The sequence below is a fragment of the Palaemon carinicauda genome, chromosome 22 (assembly GCF_036898095.1).
Source record: "Palaemon carinicauda isolate YSFRI2023 chromosome 22, ASM3689809v2, whole genome shotgun sequence".
Taxonomy (NCBI): domain Eukaryota; kingdom Metazoa; phylum Arthropoda; class Malacostraca; order Decapoda; family Palaemonidae; genus Palaemon; species Palaemon carinicauda.
The window spans coordinates 69,066,450-69,092,907 of record NC_090746.1 but is presented as its reverse complement, the minus strand read 5'-3'; the positions used below and the strand labels follow the sequence as shown (position 1 = coordinate 69,092,907).

Genomic DNA, 26,458 nt, shown 5'->3' with positions numbered 1-26,458 from the left:
AAGAAAACCCAAAGAAATTTTTTGCGTATGTAAACGGTAGAAAGTCAGTCACAAACAACATAAGCCCATTAAGAGACGGAGTGTAATCTAATAAAAATGATTTGGAAAAAACCGAAATGATGAATGCAAATTTCACAACTGTATTCAATAGGGAAGAATCAACAACCCTCCCCGAACCAGCTATCATTTATGAAGCGCCACAACAATTAAATAGAATCACCTTTACAATGGATGATGTCAAAAAGAAAATAAAAGGCACCAGGTCCAGATGATATTCATCTAGTAGAGATCATAGAATTAGAAGAGATAATTCCACACAAAAAAAGTGTTCAGAAAGACAGCCAATGAAAGAAAGGCACCACAAGGAAGGAAACTAGGCAATGTTCCTCCAATCTACAAAAAGGGACCAAAAGAAGAGCCTGACAACTACAGATCTGTCTAACTTCATTGCCTTGCAAAAATTTTGAATCAAGTAAAGTAGATTCCATAGTAAAACAGAGAAAAACAATCTTCTAATAGACAGACGACATGGTTTTAGACAAAAGAGATCATGTGTGACAAATCTTTTGGAATTTATCCACATGTTTAGCCTTTATGACAAAAGCAGGGCAATAGACATCATATACCTAGACTTTCAAAAGGCTTTTGTCAAAGTTCCTCATAGAAAATTAATGGTCAAAAGTAGAGCTCTAGGCATCATCTGGTCTTCAGCTGCTGATTCTCATCTTAATTTGTAGGACAGGAACTATTAAACTTCTTATTCCTGATCTAGATATTAATCTCTGGCACCGTCGCTCAATTAGTTCATTATGCATGTTGCATAAGATTTTTTATAATTCTGACATTTTAAACATCAAACTTAGCCGGTGGATATATATATAGCTAACGTCTCTGACGTCCGACAGAAAATTCAAAACTCGCGGCAATCGAAGATTGGACAGCTGGGTGTATACAACTAGCGCCGCCACTCGCCAGGATACTGTAACCATTCTTCAATTCCTCAGTTCTTCTCTGTCGCAGTTGCATAAACATTGAATTTCTTGCTCGCGCTAACCTCGTTTCGCTTGATTGGATTTTCTTACGATTTTTCCTCGAACAATAAAGTCCTTCAAGAGAAACTCTTTTTGAAGGGCGAGAAAAATTTTTACCCTTGCTTGTTTGATCTCTTTCTAGATTTGCCATAATGGCCGACCCTTCCCAAGTAGGGAAGTGTGTGAAAGGCTTTTAAGATTATAGTATTTATTTCATCACTTGATATATTCTTGTTGATATTTATAGATTTACCTCTATATTTTTATATCTCACCTGCCTTACTAAGGCCTCATCGATCCCCACTCCATTTGTACTAAATACCGAGTAAATTTTGTATTTTTATGGATCGATGGGATGAATATTGTAAGAAAATATTTTAAGTGAATTTGTCTTTTTGATAAATTTTTTCTTCGGATAGTCTTCAATCTGTTTTCAAAGATTAACTAGCGTTAAGTTTATTTATGCTACGCAGTTTTCAGTTTATCGTTACGATAGAGAGAGAGAATCACGATTTCACTTTGCATCGATTTTGACTTTTAGTACATTCTTCTTACAAACTGAAGTTTTTTAAATACTAAATAAAAGGAACATGTTATTTTGCAATTAATTAGTTCTTTTAGTATTTTTTTTTAGTCAAATAACCTTTTATTGTCGGAGAGTGAGTGGCTTAGCGAGAGAGAGAGAGAGAGAGAGAGAGAGAGAGAGAGAGAGAGAGAGAGATCTTTATTCTCGTCCCAAGTCACTGTACAGGGAGATAGTGAGAAAATGTTGTTCTTCTCGATTCAAATATTTGTTCTCGTCCCAAGTCACTGTATAGGGAGAGAAAACGTAGTTCTTCACGATCTAGTTTTTTATTCTTGTCCCAAGTCACTGTACAGGGAGAGAGAGAGAGATAAAACGTAGTTCTTCGCGTTCTAGTTTTTTATTCTCGTCCCAAGTCACTGTACAGGGAGAGAAAGAGAGAAAACGTAGTCCTTAGCGATCTACTTTTTTATTCTCGTCCCAAGTCACTGAACTGTTTTAACTTATACTTTATATATTTCACTTTTACTTATATATATGTATATGTTTATTAATTTTTACATGTGTGATACAATTATGTACTAATGAGCATATACTAAAGGACATATTTTGCAATTCTAACCTTTTGGCTTAGGGAGAATTGCTTGCTATGAATAGAAATCAGCTTTATTCATGTCCAATGTGAAATTATTAAAAAATACGAGTGTCACTGAAAAAAGTGCGAAGAATGTGTTCAGTGTTGCGGAGTGTTCGTCTGTACGTACTTGCCGTTCGCCTAGTCCTAGACCGCTTTCAAGCTCCCCAACCCCTGGGAGAAGGAATGTTAAAAGACCAAAGGGAACGATCACGAGTTGCGGTTGACGTTTCTCGTAACGTTCGCCCTTATCTTGAGAGAGGTGAGACTAAGTTCTCCTCATTCTCCGAAGACGTTAACGTCAGTAAAAAATCCTGGCGCCAGGTTTCAAGATCTCTCAAGAGGAAATTGGTTCCTTCAGAACAAAATGTATGTCCAGGCTGCAGTCATTGGAGCAGTACAGAATGTCTACTTTCATCGGAGGAAGGCTCACCTGCCAATCGTTCCTTTTTAACGTCTGGTTTTGTTACCCCGGAGACCCCTGCACAGGGTCACGGTTCTTTAATTTCGTCTGGACTTTCCAGACGTGACGTGAGTGCTGCTCCCGTTATCCTCACTGACGTTTCGGATCAAACGTTGCCGAAGTCACGTTTTGATCTTCGTCTGCACGATCCTAATTTTAATACAGTAGGTCCTCGGGTTACGACGGTCCCGACTTACGCGGTTTCGCCGTTACGAACGCGCCCCATAAAAATATAAAAATAATATTAAGCGTCGTTCCGTCTTACACCGTTAGCGTCGTAAGCGACGTAAACAATTGCGAACTAGTTTCTAGCGCGCGGTGGATGAATACGCTTTGCGGTGGTTGTGGGCGAGGAAGACGGCGTCGCTCAGTTCCACTCATACGCCATTTTTGGTTGTGATTGCCTGTTCTTTTTCTCACGTGTTTGATCGTTTTTTTTGAACTTTTTGCCCTTCATTATGGCTCCAAAGCGCAAGGCAGATTCTTCTGATGGTAGTGCATCGAAGAAAAGGAAGGCCATCACCATGGAAGTGAAATTAGACATTATTAAGCGGTCTAAAAACGGTGAAACGCCAACGAACATTGGCCGATCGCTTGGCCTTAGCCGTTCGACCGTGGCTACTATCCTTAAAGATAAGGAGCGCATTGTTGAACACGTAAAAGGATCTGCTCCAATGAAAGCAACAGTGATAACGAAACAGCGTAGTGGTTTAATTATCGAAATGGAAAGGTTATTAGTGCTTTGGTTGGAAGATCAAAATCAACGGCGTATTCCAGTGAGCTTAATGGTTATTCAAGAGAAGGCTAAAAGGTTGTTTGAAGCGTTGAAAAAAGAAAGGGGGGGAGAAAGTGAAAGTGAAGAGTTTTCGGCTAGTAGGGGTTGGTTTATGCGATTTAAGGCTCGGGCCAATTACCATAATCTTAAAGTGCAAGGTGAAGCTGCTAGTGGGGATGAGAAAGCAGCAAGTGAATTTCCTAAAGCGTTGGCTGAGATAATTAGGGAGGGGGGTTATTCTGCTTATCAGGTGTTCAATGCGGATGAGACAGGTTTATTCTGGAAGCGCATGCCTAACCGCACGTACATAGCAAAGGAGGAGAAGTCAGCACCCGGTCATAAAGCAGGCAAGGAGAGGCTAACTTTGCTTCTTGGGGGAAATGGTGCTGGCGACTTCAAACTGAAGCCCATGCTGGTCTATCAGGCTGAAAATCCAAGGGCACTCAAGGGAATTTGGAAGAGTCAACTCCCAGTCATTTGGAAGGCAAATAAGAAGGCATGGGTGACACTTGCAGTGTTTGAAGACTGGTTTATCAACCATTTTGTACCTAGTGTGGAGCGGTATTGCGCCCAAAAGGGTATCCCCTTTAAGGTGTTGCTATTGCTGGACAATGCCCCTGGACACCCTGCCCAGCTGGGAGACTTTCACCCTAATGTGAAGGTGGTTTACCTTCCACCTAATACCACGGCCCTTTTACAGCCTATGGACCAGGGAGTGATTGCTTCATTCAAGGCCTACTACCTCCGAAGAACAATTGCTATGGCATTACAGGCAACTGAAACGAAGAAGGACTTGACTCTGAAGGACTTTTGGAAGTCCTACAACATCCTTGATGCTATTAAGAACATTGCTGATTCCTGGGAGGAGGTGAAGGTTACAAACATGAATGGTGTTTGGAGGAAGCTATGTCCTCAATTTGTTAATGATTTTCATGGGTTTGAGGACACAGTTGACCATGTTATCAAGAACATTGTTGCCCTGAGTAAGGAAACCGATTTGGAGATGGAGGTTGATGATGTTACGGAGCTGCTAGAATCTCATGGAGAGGAGTTATCTGCTGGGGACTTGATACAACTGGAGAAGCAGATCATAGAGGAAGAGGAAGAAGCCCCCACCCCAGACCCTAAGGCTTTCACGAGGCAGGGCTTGTCAAAAGGTTTTGCCGAGATACAACAAGCATTGGCAACTTTCGAGGCTCAAGATCCCAACATGGACAGGTTCACCAGGGTTTCCAGAGGTGTCATGGACTTACTGCAGTGTTATAAGGAGATTTTGGATGAGAAGAGGATCCTCTCTGTCCAGTCTAACCTGGAGCGGTATTTTAAGAAAGTAGAGAGAATGCACCCTCTACATCAGCTGCCTCTACTACTCCAGATTTGCCTGCAACAGAGCCTCTACCATCAACCTCAGCTGCCTCTATTGCTACAGAGCCTCTGCCATCAACCTCAGCTGCCTCTGCTTCTCCAGCTTCTCCACCACCTCTTGTAGGCTCTTCACCTCCAGACTCGCCTGCCCCAGCTTCTCCAGCATCTTCTGTCTCACTTCCAGAGAATCCTGATTCACCTGCCCCAGTTTCTCCAGCATCTTCTGCACCTTCCTCTCCACAATAAACCAGTCTCTCCGTCCCTTGCAACATCCCTTCCAGTGTGCAAGCCAACCATAGGAATAAGGTAAGGAATTGTTCTCTTTTTTTTTTTTTATTGATATTTACTTTAATTCATGTGGTAAGGAATTGTTTTCTTTTTTTTTATTGATATTTACTTTAATTCATGTGGTAAGGAATTGTTTTCTTTTTTTATTGATATTTACTTTAATTCATGTGGTAAGGAATTGTTTTCTTTTTTTTTATTGATATTTACTTTAATTCATGTGGTAAGGAATTGTTTTCTTTTTTATTGATATTTACTTTAATTCATGTGGTAAGGAATTGTTTTCTTTTTTTTTATTGATATTTACTTTAATTCATGTGGTAAGGAATTGTTTTATTTTTTTTATTGATATTTACTTTAATTCATGTGGTAAGGAATTGTTTTCTTTTTTTATTGATATTTACTTTAATTCATGTGGTAAGGAATTGTTTTCTCTTTTTCTAATATTGTTTTTATGTCATTTGATACATTTTATTATAGTACAGTATACAGTAATACTTTACAGTACAGTACAGTACGTATATTTATGGTGTTCCGACTTACACGGAAATTCGGGTTACACCGCGTCTTAAGAACGGATCAGCGTCGTAACCCGAGGACCCCCTGTATGCTGCAGGACATGCAGTCGAAACTATCGACGTTAATGCAGTCATGCTGTCCAACTCCTGAGCGAAAGGAACCTTTGCTTGCGGAGCGTCACGGTGCTGTTAAGCGTGACTCTTATCAGACTTCTAAGCATGAGGTTTCACGTCACGCTGACGTGACCCCTACTGTTCGACAAGCTGTCAAACGTGACGCCGATCGACAGCTTCACCATGACGCCGATCGACGACTTCACCGTGACGTCGAACGTCAGTCGATGCAGTCCCGACGTGACGTCGACCTTCAACCTTTACCTGTTCTTCATCGACAGGTTGATGCTAGTTGTCAAGCTTTCCATCTCGACTTCTTATTGACTCTCCACCATGTAGAGACATAGAACTTCCGGATGAAGTTTATTCGGAGGAGGAAGAGGATCTATCTCCTTTCCACAACTGAACCTTTGGGTATCTTGACTGAAGAAGAGGAACCTAGATCTGCTCAACAATCTTTGGATTTTAAGATGATCATGACTGTTTTTAAGGAAGTTTTTCTTTCGCATTTTGTTCCTGCTGCTCCACGCTCACCGCCTTCAGAATTCACCTTAGGGTTGACTGCTACAGCTCCCTCTTTTACTAAATTGGTGCACTCTCGGTCTTCTAAGAGAGCTTTGCGTTTGCTGAGAGAATGGTTGCAGACCATAAGAAGTCTTGGCAAGTCAATCTTTGCCTTCCCTCGAGCCAGATTGAAGACCCTCTGGCAGGCTTGGGAGAGAAGAGGAGCAGACCAATGGTCTGTCCTCTTGTTGAAGGAGGGGTACATAATACCTTTTGTAAAGAAACCTCCTCTTGTCCAAAAGACGATAGATCTCTCTCCCAGATACCAAGAGGAAGCAAGAAGACAAGCTTTGCACCTACAGGTGTCCCTCTTGTTAGAGAAGGGAGCTGTGGAGAAGTTTTTTAAACCATCAGTCTCAAAGCTTTTACAACCTCTTCCTAGTTCCAATGAACTCAGGAGGTTGGAGACCAGTGCTGGACGTGAGCGCGCTCAATGTGTTTATCCTGAAAACAAAGTTCACTATGGAAACTTCCAAGTCTGTGCTTGCAGCAGTAAGGGAAAGCGATTGAATGGCCTCATTCGATCTCCAGGACGCATACCAGCGCAAGGTCGTTCACAAAAAACTGATTTTGAAAGGTATGTCCCCAGACGTTTGTCTGGGTCGAACTACCTGCCACTTCCATATCCCTATCCATCCGACCTTCCAATATTATCTAAGGTTCGTGTATGGGAAGGAAGTGTTCCAATTTCGAGCTCTGTGCTTCAGTCTCAGCACTGCTCCTCTTGTGTTCACGAAGCTCATGCGGAACGTGGCGAGCTCCTGCACTCGACAGGTGTCAGAGCCTCCTTTTACCTAGATGACTGCCTACTCAGGGCGTCATCCTTCATTCACTGTCTGAAGGACCTCAGATGGACTTTGACCCTAGCGAAGGACTTAGGTCTCCTAGTAAACAAGAAGTCTCAACTGACCCCATCTCAAACTATTTTCTATTTGGGGATGTAGATACGGAGTCTAGTTTTTCGGGCTTTTCCATCGCCTTCAAGACTCGAGCAAGCTCTCTCAAAGATTCGTCTTTATCGGAAGAAGACCAGTTGCTCTGTAAGGATGTGGACGAGTCTACTGGGAACACTCGTCTCTGGAGCAGTTTGTCTCCCTAGGAAGACAATTTTCGCCCTCTCCAGTTTCACCTCAACCACCATAGGGACAAGGAGAAGGGCTTAGAAGCAGTATCCATACCACTTCCAGAAACGATCATGACTTGCCTGTAATGGTGGGATGTCAATCTCAGACTTCAGGAAGGCCTCTCTCTTGCCCACAAGAACCCAGACCATGTGTTGTTCTCAGACGCTTCGGATGCGGGGTGGGGAGCAACACTAGACAGTTTAGAGTGCTCGGGCCTTTGGACCTAAGACCAGGTAAAGCTTCACATCAACCAGAAGGAGCTTCTAGCAGTTCTTTTGGCCCTGCAAAGTTTCTTAAGACTGATTTGAAACAAAGTGGTGCAGGTGAACGCAGACAACACCACAGCGTTAGCCTACATCGCCAAGCAAGGCGGGACCCACTCGCAGTCCCTTTACTTAACTGCAAAGGATCTCCTAGTTTGGACGAAGGAAAGAAACATCACCTTACTTACAAGGTTTATTCGGGGAGAAAGGAACGTGATGACAAACTGCCTAAGCAGAAGAAGCAAAGTCATTCCCACGGAATGGACTCTTCATCAGGAGGTGTACGAGAAACTATGGCGGATATGGGAATGTCCGTCCATAGATCTGCTTGCAACCTCAATAACGAAGAGGCTTTCTTCTTACTACGCTCCAGTTCCAGATCCAGAGGCAGTCCACGTCGATGCGTTCTTACTCGACTGGTCTCGCCTGGAGGTGTATGCGTTTCCCCCATTCAAGATCATTTACAAAGTCCTACAGAAGTTCGCCTCTCACGAAGGGACCAAGTTGATGTTGGTTGCTCCCCTCTGGCCATCAAGAGAATGGTTTACCGAGGTACATCAGTGGATGGTGGACTTTACAAGAAGCCTGCCAATGCGGTTGGATCTTCTCAATGAAGAGGTTCCATCAAAGCCTCCACACGTTTCATCTAACTGCCTTCAGACTATCGAGGACTCTCTAGAGCTCGAGGGTTTTTCGAAGGAGGCAACTAGAGCAATTGCCAGAGCAAGGAGATCCTCTACCATCAGGATCTACCAGTCTAGATGACAGGTATTTCGAGATTGGTGCAAGGCCACCTCCTTTTCCTCGTCCTATACCTCTATAGCTCAAATCGCTGACTTCCTGCTACACCTTAGGATTGTACGTAACTTTTCTGCCTCTACCATTAAAGGTTACAGGAGCATGTTATCGCTGACTTCCTGCTACACCTTAGGATTGTACGTAACTTTTCTGCCTCTACCATTAAAGGTTACAGGAGCATGTTAGCTGCAGTGTTCAAACACAGGAACCTAGACTTCTTGAACAATAAAGTCCTTCAAGACCTTCTCAAGTCTTTCGAGACTTCCAAGAAGCATGGGGTAATGACGCCAGCATGGAACCTGGATGTTGTCCTTAAATTTCTGATGTCTGAGAAATTTTGAACCTTTGCACTTAACTTCTTTTAAAGATCTTACTCTGAAGACACTTTTCTTAGTGAGTCTTGCTACTGCAAAAAGAGTTAGTGATGTTCATGTCTTCAGTAAGAACGTCAGCTTCTGTACTTGTAAGGCAGTATGCTCTTTGCAGCTTGGTTTCTTAGCCAAGAATGAGCGTCCTTCCCATCCATGGCCTAAATCTTTTGAGATCACCAACCTGTCAGATGTGGTTGGTAACAAGATAGAGTGAGTCCTATGACCTGTGAGAACACTTAAATTTTACATTGACAGAACAAAAATTTACGTGGTGAATCCGAGTCTTTATGGTGTTCGGTCAAGAAGCCCTCCTTACCGATGTCTAAGAATGCCTTATCATAGTTTTTCAGGCTCCTAATTAGAGAGGCTCACGCTCACTGCAGTGAGACTGACCTTTGATTATTGAAAGTAAAGACTCATGAAGTCAGAGCTGTGGCAATGTCAGTGGCTTTTAAGCAAAATCGTTCCTTATGAAGCATTATGGACGCAACCTACTGGAGGAGTAAATCTGTGTTCGCCTCACATTATTTAAAGTATGTCCAGACTCTTTACGAGGACTGCTACACTTTGGGACCATTCGTAGCAGCGAATGCAGTAGTGGGTGAAGGTTCAACCACTTCATTCCCCAATCCTAATACCTTTTTTCTTCTCTTGAAACTATTATCTTTTGGGTTGTAGGTGGAGACTGGGACAGTCTTCCGCAATCATTTGATTTTAGCGGGTGGTCAAACTTGTTTCTTGAGAGCGCCCAGATCAAGGGTATTGGTTGAGGTCCTGTCATAGGGGGGGTCACCCCAGATATGACAGCTCCTAGAGGTCTTTCAGCCCCCTGAGTGGATTGCTGGGCTTCATAAGGATAGCGGACTAATGAGGCAGAGAATCATAAAAGTCTCCTTCCTTATCAGGTACGAACCCTTAAGTTTGTTTTTATCAAAACTCTTGTTATATTCCTATGATGTTTACTGCTGGTCTCTTTACCCTCCACCAAGGGTGTCAATCAGCTATATATACAGTGAACCCTCGTTTATCGCGGTAGATAGGTTCCAGACGCGGCCGCGATAGGTGAAAATCCGCGAAGTAGTGACACCATATTTACCTATTTATTCAACATGTATATTCAGACTTTTAAAACCTTCCCTTGTACGTAGTACTGTTAACAAACTACCCTTTAATGTACAGAACACTTAATGCATGTACTACAGTACCCTAAACTAAAACAGGCACAAATATTAAAGGCGATTTTATATCATGCGTTTCCTAAACACGCTAAAAAGCATGATAAAAAATGGCAACCAATGTTTTGTTTACGTTTATCTCTGATCATAATGAAGAAACAAACTGGAGGTAGAGCTTTGCTTATTACCCAGACATATTTCTCATACTTTTCCCTTTGTTTAGTACGTTCCATCGCCGATCATAACGAACTCGCTAACCAATTTTAACATCTGTCTATAGGTTAACTTTTGCGGCAAAAGATATCTTACCAGGTACTATGTAATAATAATGTTATAATTAATGTTGTTTTATTTATCCTTAGAAAATCAAAATATATGAAATATGAGCAATTTTGTTTCGTGTTGTTTTTTTTTCCTAAAAAAAAAAACGCCTTCTTGAAAGGAAAACGTTTTTTTTTTACGTTTCATCGTCGATCATAAACGCATTTACTCCTGAAAGTGATATTGAAGAGCTTGTACTAAAGATGTTATTATAAATAAAGATTATAAATAGGTGGTAAAATATCTATAATTAAAGTGTAGCAGCATCAAGAAATGTTGGGGTTCGCCCTTTACATAAGAATGTACTGTACATTGGATTAGACAGAACGTAGAAAAAATCAATTAGGGAAAAATCGGTATTCGATATCCTCTTCATCAGCATCGTCAATCGGGCTTTTTATTTTTTTTATTCTCAGTCGCTAACTAGTTATCGCACTGTCAAGATCTGCACACATTCCGATAATTCACATTTGAAGGTTTTCTGGGAGAGGATGGATAGAGAAAATACCGAACTATATAAAATGTTTTTTTAACCTGTTAAGCGTCACCCACGTGATAAACCGTTCACCACGATCTACTCGGTACCGCCTTCAACTGTATATTCCGTTCATGACTTTAATTGCCTTTTACAAGCCGTCAGTCTCGTGATGTTACTTTACTCGTATAGTAAGTATAGGATCACCACTTGGCAACACTCTCAGCACATGGGGACTGTGAATAGAAACTTATATGATGTCTGGCAACTATTTTTCTGAAGGTAGCTTGATGTTACAAAACTGTGGTTTCCTATCAGTGCGCTCGGGCGTTCATGCATAATTGGTTATTTGTTGTTCCTTTTGTAATGAAAGGTCTAAAGAGGAAGGTTATTTCTTTAGATGAAATAAATGATATTCTTGTTGAGGAATTTGATAATGATAACCTGTTTGATAATGAGAGCACTAGTTCTGAATCCTCCAGTGATGAGTATATTGAAGAAACAAAGTTTTCTTTCGATGCCGAAAGCGAAAATGACTTCTCATTACCGAATGACTGGACAACGAAATTCCACAAAACTATAAAGGGAAAGGAAACGCCGAGAGAGAGAGAGAGAGAGAGAGAGAGAATAAAGTGGATAAATAATGTACAAATGTATGACGAACATATTTGAAAACTATACAGGAAACGATATGAAGAGAGAGAGAGAGAGAGAGAGAGACCTATCCCTTTCCTTTTGTTGCTTATCCAGGCGTAAGATTTACGATTGAAGATAAAAAGAACCCATTAGAATATTCAGTATTATGTAGCCATTTGAAATTAAATAATAGTAGTATTAATTGTTTTTTTTACTCAACCATTTAATTAATATCCCTACTTTTAACTATAATTACGAATTATAAGCATAAAGAAATTATATTAACTTTGAAAAATTATCATTAGTGAAATGACCGCTCAGGGCAAAAAAAGCGTGATTATCGTACAGCAGCCTAGTGCACACTTGCGCCTACTGGCCGTGTTTACGTGTGGGAGTGTCATCATGGATATACAGTACTATACTGTAATTTTTAACTATTGCTAGATACTGTATCAAACCTTGAAAACCCTTTTTTGTTTTTTGTATCTATAGGAAATAATTCTACATCATTCGGAAAATACTGAAAACAGTAAGCTATGCATAGTACAGTAGTAAATACTACAGTCATAGCAAATTATCAAAACTTTAACAACTTTTTATTGTTTTATTTATCCATAAAAGAAATTTTGTACAGTATTTTATAAAAAAAATCTATAAGAAGGATTTCTTACAGTATTGTTAAGATAAAAGCTACAGTATATATACAGTAGGGTCCCGAATTAAGCGTGTTCGAATTACACGATTCCCCTTTTCCACGATCGCTATTTTTCAAAAATAAATTTTCTGTATCCACGAGGCTGTTCAAAGTTCGCGAGTCAAGCACTACAAAATGTATCAAATCTATAGTCTTTTTAAGTATATTGGTAGCCCTAAATACGGTGATTTATAATAAATGTTACAAAACAATATTAACATTACATTTCATTAACATAATTTCATAATGAATAGCCTATTTAAGGATAAAATTCCACATCAACAATGAAATCAACTGTTAACTGTGCGAGTCCAGCTGACAAAATGTAAACAGAAATGTGGTTACGTTCTCGGCAATCTTTATCTTTCTCCAACCTTACGATAATTGTAATGGTAGTGTTAATGATGGTATATTAAAGCATTATTTTTGTTTAGTACAGTATATTTAAAAGCCTTATTTTTCCCTCTGGGCGTTCAAGGTTTTCACGAGTAGACTGGGTTCGTTTATCGGCAGTGAATAGCCTAAACTTCGGTAACGAGTCGTCAATATTTTGTCATATTTTAAACAGTAGGCTATACATTTGATTTGCAAACATTGGTTTTGTAGAGTAGACGGTAAAATAAAATCTAGAGAGAGAGAGAGAGAGAGAGAGAGAGAGAGAGAGAGAGAGAGAGAGATTTGATGGCAGAAATCTCTCTCTCTCTCTCTCTCTCTCTCTCTCTCTCTCTCTCTCTCTCTCTCTCTCTCTCTCTCTCTCTCTAGATTTTATTTTACTGTCTACTCTACAAAACCAATGTTTGCAAATCAAATGTATACTGTTTGAAATATGACAAAATATTGACGACTCGTTACCGAAGTTTAGGCTATTCACTGCCGATAAACGATAACAAACCCTTTAATGCAAACTAACTGTATCCTTTGATATTCCTCTATATTTATCACGAATTCCTTCTATACCTCCTCAGACACTCTTATTTCAAATATCTAAATTATTCTTATCACAACTAACTCCATCTAGTCATTTTCATTCCATTATATCTATTATTCCTCTGAATCTTATTCCCTTTCCTTATTCTGTTTATTCGATGGGTTTCGTTTTTCCCTTTACCGTCTTTCAGAATCTATTTTTAGCCACTGGCAACCAAATCCCCCCTTCCCCCGTCTCCTACCGTCTCCCCTGCGAGTCCACCCAGCCTATCTCATCACTCCCCCCACCTTCATCCTCCCCTGTTCTAGGTCTGTAACCTTCTGCGTCATAATATCTCTCTCCTCTCTCTCTCTCTCTCTCTCTCTCTCTCTCTCTCTCTCTCTCTCTCTCTCTCTCTCTCTCGTTATACAATACTTACAAATAGATGAAGAAACCAAAATCGGTTTTCTTGAAGTGTCAATTAAATACAAAACGAAAAAATTATACCGTGTATACATCCATTTCAATCATAGCTTAAAATACGGTAACCGATTTCGTCAGCAAACCACTATTTTTTAGGAAACACCATTCTATTCCAGAAAATTTTTACTCTTTAAATGTCAATTGCGCTATAATAAAACATGTACTTATGTTGTTAAATTTCGGGTGTGTTTTAAAAATCGAGTATTGCTAACTTATTTTTGTTTTACTTTTGGCTGTGATCACATCAGCTGATGTCTAGCTTCCGCGCGAATACAATAACAAAGAATTGTTTACACCATTTCTTAACTTATTCAAACCATCTATACAGTTAATATTACATAAACACCAATGTGTTATAACCTATCATATTTATTGTTTAGTACTTTAAAACCATCTCTCTCTCTCTCTCTCTCTCTCTCTCTCTCTCTCTCTCTCTCTCTCTCTCTCTCTCTCTCTCTCTCTCTCTCTCTCTCTCTCTCTCACATCGAACGTTATAGCGGTAACCTAATTGTTCGGTGACTTTAAAAATAGGATTAGTACTTTCTTCTTTTACTTTTTTTGCATATGGATCCATAATTGAGGTGGGTACAGGTTGACTTATAACTGGAGTTAGGAAAAGTATTTTGGATATGGAAAGGACAATTATCTTTCGTAACAGTTTAGAATTATCGTAAGTTATCACTCTGTCGTTAGCGGCAGTTTGCTATTGTGGATTAAACGCATAAGGAAAAAAAAATTTCCAGCTTTGCTACGAATTTAGGAATTGATATGGATACGGTAAGTAAAATATTTGTAATAACATAATGTTTACTAAATGTTTGTAATATCATTAGTTATGACTTAGATCATGTGTGTTTAATGCATTCGTTTGTTTATTATGATCGAAGATGGAGCGTAAACAAATGGAAGGTTTCCGTTTCAGGCGGCATCATAAAGAAAAACATTTCATAAATGGCATTCATTTCATTTATTTGATAGTTCTATTAAAAAATAATTAGAACATTGGTAATAACAAATTCAACATATAATCTATACTTGGTAAAATTGCTGTCAATTCAAAAACACAGATGTATAAATGCGTCTGTTTCTTCGTTGTGATCAGAGTTAAACGTAAACAAAACATTGGTTGTCGTTTTCTATTCTGCTTTTTAGCGTGTTTAGGAAACGCATGATATAAAATCGCCTTTATTTTGATAATTCTGGATTTTCAATCATACAACAAGCTAGTCTATAGAGTGATGGTTTTGCTATTCACCAGTTGTATTATACAATAGATATGACAAACATTAAAATTTGTCTGTATTTTGGGTTGTGTTGTAACGGGAAATATATGGTGTTTACACCTATCCTGGTTATAATTTAAACCATTTTTCAAGTTATTAGAACTTTAAAGTATATTAAATGTTTTATTTATTTACAAAAACAATTTGATATTATAAAGAAATACAGTTTAGTACAAAGAAAGTATTGGAAATGGGTAGTAAACACATTTGAATAGGCAAATTGCTGGTTGCCATGGCCACAATGGAATTATTTCTGTTAGTTGTGGGTTTCGAAATTCGCGATTTTCCATTTACACGAGGTCATTAATCGACCAAATTCTCGCATAATTCGGGACCCTACTGTGTATATATATATATATATATATATATATATATATATATATATATATATATATATATATATATATATATGTTTTATATATATATAATATATACATACATACATACACATATACATACACACACAGTGTATATACAGTATATATATAGCTAGAAAGCTAGAAATGGAGTGAAAAAAAATTGACGGGTAGGTTGCTGTTTGCCGCCATGATGTGTTTCGAAATATACGAATTTCCAATTACACGAGGCCTTTCATTGACCAAAATCTCGCATAATTCGGGACCCTACTGTATATATATATATATATATATATATATATATTATATATGTGTGTGTGTATATATATACAGTATATATATATTTATATGTATACACATATACATACCTACATATATACATACATACATATATACATAAATACATGCATACATATATATATATATATATATATATATATATATATATATATGTGTGTGTATATATATACAGTATATATATATTTATATGTATACACATATACATACCTACATATATACATACATACATATATACATGCATACATATATATATATATATATATTACTATATATATGGGTTATGGAAAAAATCCGCGAAGTGGTGAATCCGCGATGGTTGAACCGCGAAGTAGCGAGGGTTCACTGTACTGTATATCCACCGGCTAAGTTCGATGTTTAAAAATGATATTTTCATATTAAAATAAATTTTTAAACATACTTACCCGGTGGATATATATAATTATACTCCCTCCCTTCCACCCCTCTAGAGACCCTATGGGCAGAGAAGAACTGAGGAATTGAGGAATGATTACAGTATCCTGGCGAGTGGCGGCGCTAGTTGTATACACCCAGCTGCCCAATCTTCGATCGCCGCGAGTTTTGTATTTTCTGTTGGACGTCAGAGACGTTAGCTATATATATATATATATCCACCGGGTAAGTATGTTCAAAAATTTATTTTAATATGAAAATATATTCTTTACATTCAGATCTTCCCTGACAGTTCCATCCTGTTCGTAATACTAGGCTTATAGTTAATTCTAATAGTCAGGCCTTGTCCATCACTCTAGAAGTTTTATTCCAGCTGTGACCAAATTGTGGAATGATCTTCCTGATCGGGTAGTTGAATCCGTAGATCTTCAAAAGTTCAAACTTGCAGCAAATGTTTTCATGTTGAACATGCTGACTTTTTCATGATTCCTTTTTTATTTCTTTTTATTTTTTTTTATTTTTAGGTAACATTGGCCTGGCTATAAAGTTGATGAGGACGTTTTGAAAACAATGTATATACAAACTGCAAGAAAACAAACACATGCAATGTAATTTCTATATGTCTTTGGGAACTCTGGCTGTTCTTCTAGTAGATTGTAGTTGCGTTCGCCTACTGTCTACCAATGCCTTCAATCTCTGCCAGGCGTATGAGATTTCGAAATATAAGTGAAAAATCGCTATATAAATGAAAAAAAAAATATACACGCAAAGACGATTCTGTCAAACTTGTTCATACAGACGATGCAGTAAATATGACGTCGTCATTTAAAGCGCTACATCTTCATTATTTTTAAAAATAATTGGCTGAAACTTCTGGAGAGCATGTACGATATGTTTCTGCTTACATAGAAACAGTAAAACTATTTTCGATTTCTGAAAGTTATGTAAAAAAAAAAAAAGAAAACATGGCGGACGGTCCCCTTAAGTCCTTTTATAGTTTACATATGAAATGTCTGTTTTAATGCTAATGTTTTTAAAATATTTTAATTGTCCATTACTTCTTATGTCGTTTATTAATTTCCTTATTTCCTTTCCTTACTGGGCTATTTTTCCTTGTTGGAGCCCTTGAGCTTATAGCATCTTGCTTTTCGTGGGTGGGACTTGTGGTAGTCACAGGTGGACATAGCATTACACTAAATAGACCTTACATAATCATGAATAATGACTATAATCGCAAGTATTTTGGTTGATGGCAAGGCGAGACATGAGGATCCCTAATCTTCAAGCTGGGGATGTCGGGGGTTTGAGTAATTCCTCAAGTACGGAATGTCATCATTGGCTAGAGAGAGTGGTGTGATTATCATATGGTAAAAAAAAAAAAAAGGACTAAATTAGCTCTTAGATATTCAGAAATAAAGGCTAGAATCCCAGACTTTGTTGGTTGTCTGAAGAATGGAGGAGAAGGGGCTAATATTAGGGAGAGGAGAGTTTTTAGTGAAATTTCCTGTGACCTGTGTGTGGTATACAACCATGTGTTATACTCTTTTGTGGCTTAGCTTGTAATAGTAATAATAATAATAATGATGCTGATGACATATCCCAACGTCACTTGAGTGTATTACCAGGCATGTTTTGTCATAAAACAACATTATCATTTTTTATGGTATTCAATTTATGGTGCATTTCAACCACCAACTATTGGTGACTTTTTTTACTCAATAGTATTATTGAGTGTGGTTAGATATAAACAATTATTATTACTAGCCAAGCTACAACCCAAGTTGGAAAAGCAAGATGCTATAAGCCCAAGGGCTCCAACAGGGAAAAATAGCCCAGTGAGGAAAGGAAATAGGGAAATAAATAAATGATGAGAACAAGTGAGCAATAAATTATTCTTAAACAGTAAAAGCGTCAAAACAGATTTCCTATATAAACTATTAACGTAAAAAACAGATATATCATATATAAACTATAAAAAGACTCATGTCAGCCTGGTCAACATAAAAACATATGCTCCAACTTTGAACTTTTGAAGTTCTACTGATTCAACTACCCGATTAGGAAGATCATTCCACAACTTGGTCACAGCTGGAATAAAACTTCTAGAATACTGTGTAGTATTGAGCCTCATGATGGAGAAGGCCTGGCTATTAGAATCAACTGCCTGCCTAGTATTACGAACAGGATAGAATTGTCCAGGGAGATCTGAATGTAAAGGATGGTCAGAGTTAGGAAAAATCTTATGCAACATGCATAATGAACTAATTGAACAACGGTGCCAAAAATTTTTACCTAGATCAGGGATAAGAAATTTAATAGACCGTAAGTTTCTGTCCAACAAATTATGATGAGAATCAGCAGCTGAACACCAGGCAGGAGAACAATACTCAAAACAAGGTAGAATACATACATACATATACCAAGGCACTTCCCCAATTTTGGGGGGTAGCCGACATCAAACAAATGAAACAAAAAAGGGGACGTCTCCTCTCTATGTTCCTCCCAGCCTGACAAGGGACTCAACAGAGTTTGGCTGGTACTGCTAGGGTGACACAGCCCACCCTACCATATTATCCACCATAGATGAAGCTTCATAATGCTGAATCCCCTACTGCTGCTACCTCCGCAGACATCCAAGGCAGCGGAGGAAGCAGCAGGGCCTACCGGAACTGCGTCACAATCGTTCGCCATTCATTCCTATTTCTAGCACGCTCTCCTGCCTCTCTCACGTCTATCCTCCTAGCACCCAGAGCTCCCTTCACTCCATCCATCCACCCAAACCTTGGCCTTCCTCTTGTACTTCTCCCATCAACTCTTGCATTCATCACCTTCTTCAGCAGACAGCCATTTTCCATTCTCTCAACATGGCCAGACCACTTCAACACATTCATATCCACTCTAGCTGCTAACTCATTTCTTACACCTTTTCTCATCCTCACTACTTCATTCCTAACCCTATCTACTGGAGATACACCAGCCATACTCCTTAGACACTTCATCTCAAACACATTCAATTTCTGTCTCTCCATCACTTTCATTCCCTACAACTCTGATCCATACATCACAGTTGGTACAGTCACTTTCTTATACAGAACACTCTTTACATTCATGCCCAACCCTCTATTTTTTACTACTCCCTTAACTGCCCCCAACACTTTGCATCCTTCATTCCCTCTCTGACATACATCTACTTCCACTCCACCATTTTCTGCAACAACAGACCCCAAGTACTTAAACTGATCCACCTCCTCAAGTAACTCTCCATTCAACATGACATTCAACCTTGCACCACCTTCCCTTTTCATACATCTCATAACCTTACTCTTACCCACATTAATTCTCAACTTCCTTCTCCCAACACCCCTCCAAATTCTGTCACTAATCGGCCAAGCTTCTCTTCCACGTCTGCAACCAGTACAGTATCATCCGCAAACAACAACTGATTTACCTCCCATTCATGGTCATCCTCGTCTACCAGTTTCAATCCTCGTCCCAGCACTCGAGTATTCACCTCTCACCACTCCAATATACAAGTTAAACAACCACGGTGACATCACACATCCCTGTCTCAGTCCCACTCTCACTGGAAACTAATCGCTCACTTCATTTCCTATCCTAACACTTGCTTTACTACCTTTGTAGAAACTTTTCACTGCTTGCAACAACCTTCCACCAACTCCATATAACCTCATCACATTCCACATTGCTTCCCTATCAACTTTATCATATTTACCTTTTAGAATGAAAGAATTAAAACACTACAGAATAGATTGATCACCGAAAATCTTAAAAGACTTTCTCAATAAGCCAATTTTTTGTGCAATTGAAGAAGACACAGACCTAATGTGTTTCTCAAAAGTAAATTTCCTATCGAGAATCTCACCTAAAATTTTAAGTCATACAAATTTAAAGAAACATTATCAATACTGAGATCCGGATGTCGAGGAGCCATCGTCCTTGACCTACTTACAATCATACTTTGAGTTTTGTTAGGATTCAACTTCATACCCCATAATTTGCACCATGCACTAATTTTAGCTAAATCTCTATTAAGGGATTCACCAACCCGAGATTTACATTCAGGGAATAGAATTGATGCAAAGAGAGGAGCATCATCTGCATATGCAACAAGCTTGTTTTCTAGGCCAAATCACATGTCATGTGAATTTAGTATGAAAAGTAATCGGCCAAGAACACTACCCTGTGGAACACCGGATATCACATTCCTATACTCACTATGGTGCCCATCAACAACAATTCTTTGAGATCTATTACTTGAAAAATCAATGATAAAGCTAAGAAACGACCCACCCACTCCCAACTGTTTGAGTTTGAAAATAAGGGCCTCATGATTAACATGGTCAAAGGCAGCACTAAAATCAAGGCCAACCATACGAACTTCCTGACCACAATCAAGGGATTTCTGTACATCATTGGAGATTGTAAGAAGGGCATCACATGCTCCAAGGCCTTTACGAAAACCAAATTGCAAACTAGGGAATAGGTGGTTACCTTCATCAAACCTATTAAGACTTTTTGCCAGAAGACGCTCAAAAACTTTAGATAATATGGGAGTTATGGAAATTGGGCGGTAATAAGTGGGACTTGAGCTACCACAAACACATTTACATAATGAGTAACATTACCAATCCTCCAACAAGTGCTAAAAGCTCCTCTTCTTGCTAACTTGCGCAAAATAACAACTTTGGAGCTAAGAAATCTGCTGTCTTTATAAAAAACAATGGAAAAATACCATTTGGGTCAACACCTCCATAAGCATCAAGGTCCGTCAACAGAGCTTTAATTTCACAAGATCGAAAAGATAAACTAGTTAGTTTAGCCTCAGGAAAACATGAATAGGAAGTTCAAGTTTTTCATTACTCTGTTTACTGTAAAAAACATCAGCCAATAGGGTTGGCTTTTCCTTTGGACAGTGAGTGACTGAGCCATCTGGTTTAAGTAAAGGAAGAACTTATGCATATACACCAAAGAGTGCATATTTAAGGGTAGACCACCATTTATGTTCCTGAGTTGTACCAGAATGGGTTTCTTTTATGGTTAAATTCTTTGGTTGAAAAGTATACAAGGCATGGTGTGGAGGTGACGAGTTTTAAGAGTTGTGGTGATGATTTTTGGTTTATTAGTTGTCTTACCTTGCACTGAAGTTGTGTTGATAATGTACAATTACATCTGGATAGTAGTAAGAACTAAAATTCCATGATAGAAAGCACAGGAAAAGCATGTAGTGCAGTACACTGGGTTACCTGGTGTGTTAGTCAACTGCAGGTAGGTAATGGTTGGCTAGTTGGTAGGTTGAGTTGACCTACCCTAGGGAAGCAAGAGTATTTGCGGATTCTTGCTTTTCGCGCTTATCTCTGTTATCCCCCCCCCCCCTTAAAAAAAGGGCTACCTGTACTGCAATGGTTTTGTCATTTTTATCAATGCCTGTAGTGAATCTGGGATTATATAATTATGAATAGATACCCATAATTACTGTTTCTTGGAATGCTAAGTTGTGACTGTCCACTTTTTGAAAACTAATAATGATACACAATATATTGGAAAAAATTTAAGAAAATCTTTCCAATTTTATATAAACTCAATAGTTGAATGAAAAGTGTGCTTCCTTTAATTTCTAGTTATATTCTTTATTGGTCTGTCAATCATATCAACATATGTTGATTCATCCCCCCCCCTGATTCAAATTGGAAATGGAAAATGGAAATTTTGATGGCATGCAAAAATAGTTGAATTTTTATGGTTGTATGAATTATTTGCATGTGTTTATAAAAGAACGGCCAATTGTTAAATTTATTTTTATATTTAATTTACGATAAGTTTTATACAATTGGAAGTGGAGTTTTAATTGATAGGTCATAATGGGTAAGTAGAACACATATTCCTTGGATGTCAAATGTGAGAAGACAGGCTTGCTCCAATTATTTTGTCAATAATCATGTATTCAGCATTTTTAATGTCATTTACTGCATAAAAAAAGAACTTCATTTTCAGTACATATCATAAGGTCTTGAATTATTTTTTTATTCTATTTTTTTTTTAACAGGTTGATTTGTATGGCAAATGCTGTGAAATGTGGGAAGAATGTTTTTTCAAAAGCCAAGGGGCAAGTTACACATATAAGAAGTTGGATACAGTTTAGAACTTCTCTGCATTGTGCACTCTCAGTGAATCTTGGTAGACCTTTAGAACAGTTTGAAAGAGAAGTTATTTCGTTTCCTAAAGTTTGTGAGATTTGTAAGGATTCTGATCTTTCCCAGATTTTTCCGTGCCCCACATGTCGTTCAGTTTTCTATTGTTCTAAAGAACATCTCGATGAAGATGCTCACAAGCACATACAGTGGTGTGGTAGTTATCTTATTTCTGTAGGTGTGGATAAACTGATAAAGCACAGGGGTTCAGCAAATGTTCATTTTTCCGTAAAAACTCAAAAAAAATTTCAGCCTTTACCCAAAGATATGACAATACTTTTGAACATGGAAAATGGCTTTAGTCAAAAAAAGATTCCAACTGAGGGAGAAGAAATTAGAAGAATTATGACATGTCCTAATTGTGCCGATGAGCTGGCTAATATAATGTTAAACATTTTGATGTCTGAAAAATTGTCAGATCCTGTCACTTTGTTATATGCTCTAGAGCAATTCTATATTGGAAAGAACAAGGAGAAAATCTGTAATATGACAGAGCTAAACGTTCATGTGGTAGGTGCTGATGGCTATAGAGAAACCTTAGGTCTTGCTCATTGGGAATTTTTTCTTCATCGCTTACCAAGTTTGAAGAAATTAAATACATTACATATAGGACCAGAGGCAATTCCTGGCACATCAGATACATTCAATAATCAACATGTATTTCGTGATGGGAAAGTAGCTTTGTGTAAAAAGTGTGAAAAAAGTGGTAAGGATTTCAAGTATGAGTTCTTTAACATGTATTATCACGAGTATGTCACAAGCGAGCATTATTGCAAGCCAGATGTAATTATTGCATACAACTGTGGATTTCATGCATTTTTAGGAATGTCAAAGGACACATGGCCAAGAAGTATCAGAATTATGACATCAGATCCTACTGTTCCTCTGATATTTACATCTTACTCAAAATGGGAGTCTGAAAGAGATCGTAGAACTGTGTTGGGAAACAAATACGCATCCTTGGAATCTGAAACGATATTAGAGAAGTTGAATGTTGACTCGATAGAAAAGAAGTTGAAACATTTTCAACTGCAAGAAGTTGTTACACTTCCTCCTCATCTCAATCCATTTAGAGGTCTGAGACCAATTCGGGATTTTAGCAGGGATGATGATTGCGATATGTTTTATAACAATCATTATATTACAGCTGTTAATGGAGAGAAAATATGTAAATGATGATACAATTTTTCACAGGAACTTTTAGTACAATGTCAATTCAAGACACTTTTATATATTTTGAATACTTCAGGCAGATACAATTATTACCTGAGTTACATAACAAACAAGGAGTACAAACATTTATATAGTCTAATTTTGTTGAAAGAGGAAATTTTTATGGTAAAATAATAGTTGTATTTTTGCTGAAGTTTGTACTTTTTATTTTTTTTTTACTGTCGCCAGTCATTCTGCAATCAAGGATTATTGAACAAAGTTGAGTTTTATTAAAAGGGGGTCTTTGTTGAACACAAAGTTAGTTAGTTTTACCATTGAATAAGAAAGATTTTTTCTTAGAAGTTTTAAACTGCAATTGAAGCATTTCAAAATTGGAAAGGGTACTGCTTATTGGTATAGTGTTACATGTGATTTTCACATTTATTAATTAGACAAATTTTACAATAAGAAACATACTGCCTACTGCCCCAAGTTTTAGTCCAATTACATCAGTACAAATAGAATACTGCATTTATTTTTCAATGGATGTTACTATACAAAGTGTGAATGAAAGTTGAAGATCTGGTAGTGCTGTGAATTTCACATGAATGTTTTTTTTTTTATTAAAAGTAACTTTTGCCCTAGATGCACAAAAATATTTTTATTCAGGTATTATGTATAGATGAGAGGCACATAGGATAGATAATCCATGGTAAATATTAGTCGTCGTTTTTTTTTTTTTTTTTTTTTTTTTTTTTTTGTCTATTAAAAACATTTATTTTTTTACTTGTCCCCTATATCCTGTATGTTCCGTGATATTTTTTTTTATTCTCATGTAAAGCATGATAGTTATTATGCATACTTTAGTTTATTTTAAGGATTATGATTTTGTACAAGATTTAGAATTAATTTACTTATGTCTCGTCTCGTAGATACAACAGTGAGTTCTGATTGTCACCAAGTACAAAAGTTATTATGATGTATCATTTATTTTAAGGATCATGATGATATTGTGTAAAATGTAGATATTGTGTAAAATGTAGAATTTTATATCCAACTGTATGTTCATTATTGAATTACTTTATTAAACTTTTCCAAACATCCAGCCATTTTATTTCAACATTAAGTCCCAACATCTGAACTGTGGCCTACATTCACAATCCAGTCTAATCTTCCCAGTAATGTTTTGTTTTGCTTGATAACTTCTACAGGTTACAGCAAGGCTCACAGAAGAGGACCCACAGGATGGCACATGACCTATGAATTTAAATGTAGTTTGCAGCCTTGCCTTTTGAGATTCTTTAGTTGTCAATTACTTGGATATGATTCTCATTAATGTTCACTTTCTAAAACATCTTTACATAAAATTGATAGTTAATAGTTTTGCAAGGGTTATTTGGTTAAGGGGTATGACTCACGACCACTGACTGAGATTTGGGAATTTAGATTATTGCATTTTTAGGTAAGAGAACATCTTGTTTCATGTTTCAAGTATCCCATACAATATACAGAGAATACAATATTTACATGATTTTCTGAGGAATAGATTATCTGTAGTGCTACTACTGCTAGAGAGTTATTGGGTCCTTTGACTGGCCAGACAGTACTACACTGGATCCCTCTCTCTGGTCACGGCTCATTTCATCTTTGCCGACACATACACAGACTAGTCTGGCTTATTATTTACATATTCTCCTCTTTCCTTATACACTTGACAACACTGAAATAACCAAATGATTGTTCTCACGAGGTTAACTACTGTACTGTAATAGTTCAGTGACTACTTTCCTCTCAGCAGGGGTAGAAGCGACTTTAGCTATGGTAAGCAGCTCTTCTAGGAGGACACTCCAAAATCAAACCATTGTTCTCTAGTCCTGGGTAGTGCCATAGCCTCTGTACCATGGGCTTCCACTCACTGTCTTGGGTTAGAGATCTCTTGCTTAAGAGTACACTGGGGCATGCTATTCTATTTTGTTTCTCTTCCTCTTGTTATTTGAAAGTTTTGTTTATATATGAGAGATTTATTTTAATGTTATTGTTCTGAAACTTCTCTTGTTAATTTATTTCCGTTCCTTTTCTCGCTGGGCTATTTTCCCTGTTGGAGCCCTTGGGCTTAGCAAGTAGTAGTAATAATAATTCTCAGGTATTCGTAAATAAACATTTGCTGTGCATCTATTAAGGCATGCTCTTTGCTTTTCTTTTTTGCTCCTTTATGTATTCACAATTTTTATTTTATGAGTATGCTGAAAGAGTCGTAGTCCTAAGTCCTGTATCGGTTGAAACCGCTGGGGCTTCTGACGGACGTGCCGGAAGCAACGGAGTGAAGGCTTGAGTTACCGCCATAACCATGGCTGCTTACTCATCGAAGCACTCCCCGAGAGATCCCCCCTAAAAGAAAGAGGAAGAAAGGTCCTTCTGCGGTGTCTCCAAACCAGATGCTGAAGACTAAGGGACTGTAGAAGTCGATTCCCTTCTACAAGCTAGCAGCTTAGGAATCCTAAGCCTTGCACCTTGCCCTCTCCCTCCTTTCCCGGCTGTGGCAAAGTTACGCATTTGCAGGGAGAGGCGAGGCACCGGAGAATGATCGTGAGTTACCCTACCTTTCTTGGAGGCCACCACCATCGCTTTTGGTGGTTGCAATTGGAGATTCTCTCTTGCCAGAGGATGAGGTGGCCGCTGACGCGTTGGAGAGCGACGAGAAAACTCCTGCTCTAGACGTGACGATCGATGCCTGGGAGTTTGATAGGAGGGAGAGTGTTCCCTCCTTGAAGAGCGATAACAAGGTAACGTGGGGTCGATCGATGCCGCTGCTCGAGAGGCAGGAAGGTTTGAAGATGATCCTTTAGGAGGCGATCACGATAGACTACGGGACAAGTGGGACCCCAATGGGCCCAGATTTGCAGGTTCAATAGCTTAGATGCTGCCAAGAGCAACTCCAGAGCTGGGACTGTACCTGGAAAACGCACTGCCTTGATCCTGTTCCTGCTAGTATTGTCCAGTTTGAAGCCTAGTCGACCGGCGTCTCCGCACTTCACGACTAGCTCCAACAAGGATTCTATGAGAGAATCTGGACCACCACGAACCTCCTTATACAATGCCAGTCCAGTAGGCAACTTGAGAGTGCTGGGTTCAGTAGCAAACAGACAGTCAGTTAATGCGGGCCAGTGGGATAACCAGTCAGCTGTGGCACTCTGATCACCTGGACAGTAGTTAACAATAAAGTTAAAT

At 38.3% G+C, this 26,458-nt stretch overlaps 1 protein-coding gene across 2 annotated transcripts in view; it reads left to right on the top strand.

The window, feature by feature from the left end:
- The window catches only part of LOC137616532 (putative protein MSS51 homolog, mitochondrial), a 92,424-nt gene extending 68,577 nt beyond the window's left edge, over window positions 1-23,847 (top strand). For both annotated transcript variants that reach the window (XM_068346373.1, XM_068346374.1), the window contains exon 3: window positions 21,934-23,847. In XM_068346373.1, coding sequence (XP_068202474.1) covers window positions 21,934-23,254 — 1,321 coding nt within the window. In that variant the 3' untranslated portion in view covers window positions 23,255-23,847. The remainder of the gene's footprint in view (window positions 1-21,933) is intronic.
- The last annotated feature ends 2,611 nt before the right edge of the window (window positions 23,848-26,458 follow it).